The sequence below is a fragment of the Centroberyx affinis genome, unplaced genomic scaffold (genome assembly GCF_046629955.1).
Source record: "Centroberyx affinis isolate AG114_WGS23_722 - 3 ecotype Tasmania unplaced genomic scaffold, CSIRO-AGI_Caff_v1 ptg008927l_1, whole genome shotgun sequence".
NCBI lineage: Eukaryota > Metazoa > Chordata > Actinopteri > Beryciformes > Berycidae > Centroberyx > Centroberyx affinis.
Genome location: NW_027284373.1, coordinates 1 through 7,500, shown reverse-complemented (window position 1 = coordinate 7,500; position 7,500 = coordinate 1). Strand labels below are relative to the sequence as shown.

The following is a 7,500-nucleotide window of genomic DNA, read 5'->3' as shown; positions in this document are numbered from 1 at the left end:
CCAGTTCAGCTGCTATATAAAAGGTCAAAGGTCAGATTATGATCCAGGTCAGACTGTGATTTAGTTTCATCCAATCAGATGTTGACAGATCAGTTCATTATGAATTGAAGCAGAGGATTATGGGAGTTGGAGTGAAAAAAGCTAAAATGTGAAGATTAACATTGAATACTAAACTTTTACTTCATTTTAATAATTATATATTGCTTAATAAAGACTAGATGTGAAGCAGTGTGTGTGTGTGTGTGTGTGTGTGTGTGTGTGTGTGTGTGTGTGTGTGTGTGTGTGTGTGTGTGTGTGTGTGTGTGTGTGTGTGTGTGTGTGTGTGTGTGTGTGTGTGTGTGTGTGTGTGTGTGTGTGTTCAGACACTGCTGGTGAATCTGGTCTGACTCAGTTCCTGATGTCGGAGGTGTCCCGCCTGCAGAGGGCGCTGCAGGAGGAGAGGAGGAGGAGGCAGCAGGCCTGCTCCGTCTCCAAGGAACAGGTCGGCATGGCGACGGGGTCGTTAGGGAGCGAGCCGGCGTAGCGGCGGGGTCGCCGCGGAGACGAGGTTTTCCTCTGACCCGTTCTCTCGTGTCGTGTCCCGGCTCAGGAGGCGTGGTCCCGGCAGCGGCAGCTCAGGGACCGGGAGCTGAGGAGGCTCACTGAGCGCGTGCAGAAGGTTCGGGAGGAGAGGGAGCGGCTGAGCGAGGAGGTGAAACAGCTGAGAGATCACAACTACAGTCTGATGGCCGACATCAACACACTGAGCCAGGAGAAGAACAACGCTCTGCTGGCCAACAGGGACCTGCAGATAGAGGTGATGCTGACCTCTGACCCCTGACCTCTGACCTCTGACCTCTGACCTCTGACCCCTGACCCCTGACCCCTGACCCCTGACCTCTGACCCTTGACCTCTGACCCCTGACCTTAACTCTTTTTTAACTTTGTTTACTGGGTTTTCAACATAACCAGCATTTATACAATAATTGCACTTGTAAGTTATTTAGTAGAAATATAGAACAACACATCAACAACAACAATACAACAAGACAAAACAAACAAAAATATGTTTTGGTGCAGTTGTTTACAGGTCAACTAGATCAGACCATACAGTCCTTAAAGGATTTGCAGGGGTCACATCTCCCACAGTTAGGGTTCACATCTCTGTACATTTTGGATGATCTTGCTTTGGTCCCATGAGCCTCTGGGTGAGCTCACACTGAGAGAGTCTGTGCTGAGCTCAGATGAAGAGCTGTGAACTCTTCCCATAGTTCATCAGATATTTCTTCACCCAGTTCCTCCTCCCATGAGGATTTAATGTTGTGTAATGAGGTGGTTTGTAAAGAGCAGCTTTCAGAGTAGGAAGTGAGGTCAGAAAAATGTCAAACTGTGGCTGCGTTCGGAATGGTTCACTCATTCCCTCACTCACTGTTCCCCATGTAGTGTTTATCATATAGTGAACTATATGGGCAACGACCAAACGAAATTTCGGACACTACAGTAAATATAATTGCGTCAAAAAAATGCGCTGGATATTGGTGTGACGCACCGGGACGCGCCCAGCATCACGTAAACAAACCAAGCATCATGACAGCAGGGTGAAATGGACTCAGGTCGTATTGATTTTGACAAGTTTTCAACATTAAATTACAAATAAATTGTTGAAATTCTAATCATGTGCAAGTGTGGTTTTGTCAACTTTGGTGCCGTCTGCTAATGGCAGCGAGCTGTTTTGGTTTGGAAAACAAGCTTGTGAGCTAATGACTAGCAGAAGCTTTCATATCACCTCCTGTCCTGTATTGGTGGATAAAGTCAGCTGACCTGTAATGATGATTCCTGCAGTTTTGCTCTTGGTTCAAAACGGAGGAAACTCGAATGAGGTGTCTAATCTTTTGTTGATTTGCTAACGCTGTCAGCCGGTAAATAGACCAGTTTCTATTAGCTAACATGTTAGCTAGCTGTTTCTTCTTCGGTAAGACACGATCACATTGCATTGTGGTATACAGGAGAAATTGTAGGGTACACTGTCTGTTCACTACAATTTGTAGTGCATTGTGGGTATCTTATAGTGGACTATTTAGTGAATCAAATTAACCGTTGAGAATTCAGACACTAGTAGAAAATGGCGGATACACTATATAGTGCACTATTTCTGTAATAGGGAACGGTTTCGAACAGAGCCCTGGTGTGTCACCAGGAGGGGAATCTGGGATCTGTGCTGCAGGTGTAACTCCAGATCTGTAAGAACCTAAAAAAATAAAGTCTGAGGAGAGCAAACTTAACTGATAACTGCTCAAACGTAGTGAATGTGTTGTCAGTGTAGAGATCTCTAAAGCTGTTAATACCAAACCAATTCTTAACTGCCAACCTTTAACCCCTGACCCCAAAAGAAGAACACCGCTCTGCTAGCTAACAGAGACTTACAGATAGAGGGGTTACTGACCTCTGACCCCTGACCTCTGACTCCTGACCCCTGACCTCTGACCCCTGACCTCTGACTCCTGACCCCTGACCTCTGACTCCTGACCTCTGACCCCTGACCCCTGACCTCTGACTCCTGACCCCTGACCTCTGACTCCTGACCTCTGACTCCTGACCTCTGACCCCTGACCCCTGACCTCTGACTCCTGACCCCTGACCTCTGACTCCTGACCTCTGACTCCTGACCTCTGACCCCTGACCCCTGACCTCTGACCTCAACCCTTAACAGGAATATTGTGACCATGTGACGTGTGTGACGCACAGCAGGAACGCTTCTGAACTGACCGGAGTGAATCTCGTCTCGTTTCTCTTCACAGCTCCTCTTCTTCTTCTTCTTCTTCTTCTTCTTCTTCTTCTTCTTCTTCTTCTTCTTCTTCTTCTTCTTCTTCTTCTTCTTCTTCTTCTTCTTCTTCTTCTTCTTCTTCTTCTTCTTCTTCTTCTTCTTCTTCTTCTTCTTCTTCTTCTTCTTCTTCTTCTTCTTCTTCTTCTTCTTCTTCTTCTTCTTCTTCTGCAGAAATGTTTCAGGAACTTTCTGCTCATTTTTTGTTCCTTGTGTGTGTGCAGGTGGAGCGTCTGAAACACACTCTGCTGCGTACGGAGAGCGAGACTCGTCTGCTGATCCGAAGAACACTGAGACCACTGCAGCAGGTAGACAGACAGGCAGAGAGACAGACAGGCAGAGAGACAGACAGGCAGGTAGACAGACAGACAGACAGACAGGTAGACAGACAGACAGACAGACAGACAGACAGGCAGAGAGACAGACAGACAGAGAGACAGACAGGCAGACAGAGAGACAGACAGACAGGTAGACAGACAGACAGACAGACAGGCAGAGAGACAGACAGGCAGGTAGACAGACAGACAGACAGGTAGACAGACAGACAGGCAGACAGGTAGACAGACAGACAGACAGACAGGTAGACAGACAGACAGGTAGACAGACAGACAGACAGACAGACAGACAGACAGACAGGTAGACAGACAGACAGACAGGTAGACAGACAGACAGACAGGTAGACAGACAGACAGACAGACAGACAGACAGACAGACAGACAGACAGGTTTCAGTCTAAACTTGAATTGTAAACTTTATTCAGCAGTTAAAGACAAACTGAATGTTTATTGATCTGTTTGGGAAACTTTACAGCAGCAGAGAATATGATTCAGATAATAATAGAATATATTAAAGGTTAAATATATTTTTCATTATGCTAATTAGTTGTATTGGCTAGAGAGACAGTTTAGTTATTAAAGCTGCTCTGTGCATCATATTAACCATCAGTCTCATTATCATAATGAATGTTGCTGACAGATGATTGGTCTGTTTTGTTAGTTGTAGTGTTTCTCCACATTAAGACTACATTTCCCATCAGCCCCGTTGCTTCCTGCCCCCCCTCCCCCCTCCCTGAAGAGGATCAACATGTTGGAAGTGATTTCTCCATCTTCCTTTCCCTCCTTCCACCATCTGCTGCCAGAAGCTCAGTGTGTCCTGAATGGATCTCTGTTCCCTCCTCTGTTCCCTCCTCTGTTCCCTCCTCTGTTCCCTCCTCTGTTCCCTCCTCTGTTCCCTCCTGTGTTCCCTCCTCTGTTCCCTCCTCTGTTCCCTCCTCTGTTCCCTCCTCTGTTCCCTCCTCTGTTCCCTCCTGTGTTCCCTCCTCTGTTCCCTCCTCTGTTCCCTCCTCTGTTCCCTCCTCTGTTCCCTCCTCTGTTCCCTCCTGTGTTCCCTCCTGTGTTCCCTCCTCTGTTCCCTCCTCTGTTCCCTCCTCTGTTCCCTCCTGTGTTCCCTCCTCTGTTCCCTCCTGTGTTCCCTCCTCTGTTCCCTCCTCTGTTCCCTCCTCTGTTCCCTCCTCTGTTCCCTCCTCTGTTCCCTCCTGTGTTCCCTCCTCTGTTCCCTCCTCTGTTCCCTCCTCTGTTCCCTCCTCTGTTCCCTCCTCTGTTCCCTCCTCTGTTCCCTCCTCTGTTCCCTCCTCTGTTCCCTCCTGTGTTCCCTCCTCTGTTCCCTCCTCTGTTCCCTCCTGTGTTCCCTCCTCTGTTCCCTCCTCTGTTCCCTCCTCTGTTCCCTCCTCTGTTCCCTCCTCTGTTCCCTCCTCTGTTCCCTCCTGTGTTCCCTCCTCTGTTCCCTCCTCTGTTCCCTCCTCTGTTCCCTCCTCTGTTCCCTCCTCTGTTTCCTCCTCTGTTCCCTCCTCTGTTCCCTCCTCTGTTCCCTCCTCTGTTCCCTCCTGTGTTCCCTCCTCTGTTCCCTCCTGTGTTCCCTCCTGTGTTCCCTCCTCTGTTCCCTCCTCTGTTCCCTCCTCTGTTCCCTCCTCTGTTCCCTCCTCTGTTCCCTCCTGTGTTCCCTCCTGTGTTCCCTCCTCTGTTCCCTCCTGTGTTCCCTCCTCTGTTCCCTCCTCTGTTCCCTCCTCTGTTCCCTCCTCTGTTCCCTCCTCTGTTCCCTCCTCTGTTCCCTCCTCTGTTCCCTCCTCTGTTCCCTCCTCTGTTCTCTCCTCTGTTCCCTCCTCTGTTCCCTCCTCTGTTCCCTCCTCTGTTCCCTCCTCTGTTCCCTCCTCTGTTCCCTCCTGTGTTTCCTGTGCAGCTCTGCTCTGTAGTGTAATCAGCAGTAAATCACATGATGAATGAGTGAATTCAGACTCTTAATTCATCATCAGCCTGCGTCTGCGTTCAGTCACATAAACAAATGTTTCCTTCAGAGCCGTATATGAGTCACTAGCCGACATTAAACAGACGAAAATATTCCCGACGTTCCCGTCTCGGTGTTTTCCGACCTTATGTCTGAATAAATATTCTCTGTGTCGGAGTTTATTTTCACACAGCAGCTCTTCACTGATCCAGCTCTGAGGTTTCCTTCAGGTTCTGGATTCTCACTAGCTGACATTAACACAAAACACCTGACAATAAGCTCTGAACCGTATAACCTGCAGCTAGAGATAAAAACCTTCCTGACCAACAGACTGACATGTTAGAGTTAACCAGCTCAAATTAGCATAACAAAACATTAACTTATAATTAGTTATGAATTGGCAGTTAAAAGAAAACATCTTTAGAATAGCTTGACGTCTTTTTGGTTCCAAAAAAAGTTTATTTACTTGCATTAGTAAACAAGGTTTGGTGAAGAAGAGGATGATGTCATCATTATAAAACCACAGAAGGGTGACAGCTCGGTTGCTCGGTAACGGCCAGGTGACGACAGACTCGCAATGCATTCTGGTACTTTGACCGTTTTAGTGACCGGGCTTGTTCGCTACATATTACAGTGCATTGTGGGAAATACGTAGCGCCCTCAAAATCATTCCACAAGATCATTTTACAATTCGGACACTAATAAAAACTGTCTGAGGTGCGAATCAGAGCCTGAAACACAGACAGATCCAGTCCAGTCCGGACTGTTTCAGCTTCAGCTCCGTTTGCTCTGAGGAACAAAACCTCTTCCTGTTTTGTGCCGTAAAGCGAACAGAACCTCTTCCTGTTTTGTGCCGTAAAGCGAACAGAACCTCTTCCTGTTTTGTGCCGTAAAGCGAACAGAACCTCTTCCTGTTTTGTGCCGTAAAGCGAACAAAACCTCTTCCTGTTTTGTGCCGTAAAGCGAACAAAACCTCTTCCTGTTTTGTGCCGTAAAGTGAACAAAACCTCTTCCTGTTTTGTGCCGTAAAGTGAACAAAACCTCTTCCTGTTTTGTGCCGTAAAGCGAACAAAACCTCTTCCTGTTTTGTGCCGTAAAGCGAACAGAACCTCTTCCTGTTTTGTGCCGTAAAGCGAACAGAACCTCTTCCTGTTTTGTGCCGTAAAGCGAACAAAACCTCTTCCTGTTTTGTGCCGTAAAGCGAACAAAACCTCTTCCTGTTTTGTGCCGTAAAGTGAACAAAACCTCTTCCTGTTTTGTGCCGTAAAGCGAACAGAACCTCTTCCTGTTTTGTGCCGTAAAGCGATCCAGCAGATCTCCCTCCAGATCCACCAGGAGGAGAAACATGGAGGAGGATGATGTCATGATGCTGAGGACTCTGCAGTGATCAGCTGATGGTTCACTGATGCTGAAATGAAACAGAGCAGCTTTAAAAAACAACAATATAAAATATTCCTAAATGTTTGAAATTGTGATCACATGATCTGGATCTGTCCGTCTGCAGAGCAGGAGTCTAGCTCCGCCCACCCAGACCTCCAACCACATCAGACAGGAGGAGAAGAAAACGAAGGAGCAGGAGGAGAAGACAGAGGAGAAGCAGGAGGAGAAGCAGGAGAAGAAAGAGGAGAAGCAGGAGGAGAAGAAAGAGGAGAAGCAGGAGGAGAAGAAAGAGAAGCAGGAGGAGAAGAGTCAATCTCCTCAGCAGCTGAATCTCATCACTTCTGTCTTCAAACTGAGGAGAGAGCTACACCGAGCAGAGGAGCAGAGAACCAGGGTGAGGAGAGGAGAGGAGAGGAGAGGAGAGAAGAGAGGAGGAGAGAGGAGAGGAGAAGAGAGGAGGAGAGGAGAGGAGAGGAGAGGAGAAGCGAGGAGAGGAGGAGAGAGTAGGAGAGAGGAGAGGAGAAGAGAGGAGAGAGGAGAGGAGGAGGAGAGAGGAGAGGAGAAGAGAGGAGGAGAGGACAGGAGAAGCGAGGAGAGGAGGAGAGAGTAGGAGAGAGGAGAAGAGAGGAGGAGAGGAGAGGAGAGGAGAGGAGAGGAGGAGAGGAGAGGAGAAGAGAGGAGAGGAGGAGAGGAGAGGAGAAGAGAGGAGGAGAGGAGAGGAGGAGAGAGGAGAGGAGGAGAGGAGAGGAGAGGAGAGGAGGAGAGAGGAGGAGGTGAAAGGGGAGGAGGTGTTAGAGGAGAGGGAGAATGGACAGATATCACATGACCTGTCAGGAGGAACTGGACGTTACAGAAGAAAGTTATGATTTCTCGTTCCTCTTCATCACTCAGATATTCATTCATGTGCTTCCACTTGTTTGCTTTATGAGTCATTTTACATTTTACATTTTTTTCAGTCACACTAAATGCAATCATCTACATCTAAATGTATATTAATTGAAAAGAACATGTATCCTAACCAGTGGTGGAAAGTAACTAAG

General features: G+C 47.7%; 1 protein-coding gene across 1 annotated transcript in view; it reads left to right on the top strand.

Moving 5' to 3' along the window:
- The window catches only part of LOC139640289 (caspase recruitment domain-containing protein 9-like), a gene marked incomplete at its 3' end in the record, with an annotated part of 9,801 nt that extends 2,947 nt beyond the window's left edge, over positions 1-6,854 (top strand). Inside the window, exons 4-7 of the mRNA XM_071514474.1 lie at positions 363-481; positions 590-796; positions 3,025-3,108; positions 6,585-6,854. Of these exons, the coding sequence (XP_071370575.1) occupies positions 363-481; positions 590-796; positions 3,025-3,108; positions 6,585-6,854 (680 nt within the window). The remainder of the gene's footprint in view (positions 1-362; positions 482-589; positions 797-3,024; positions 3,109-6,584) is intronic.
- Positions 6,855-7,500: the final 646 nt, after the last annotated feature.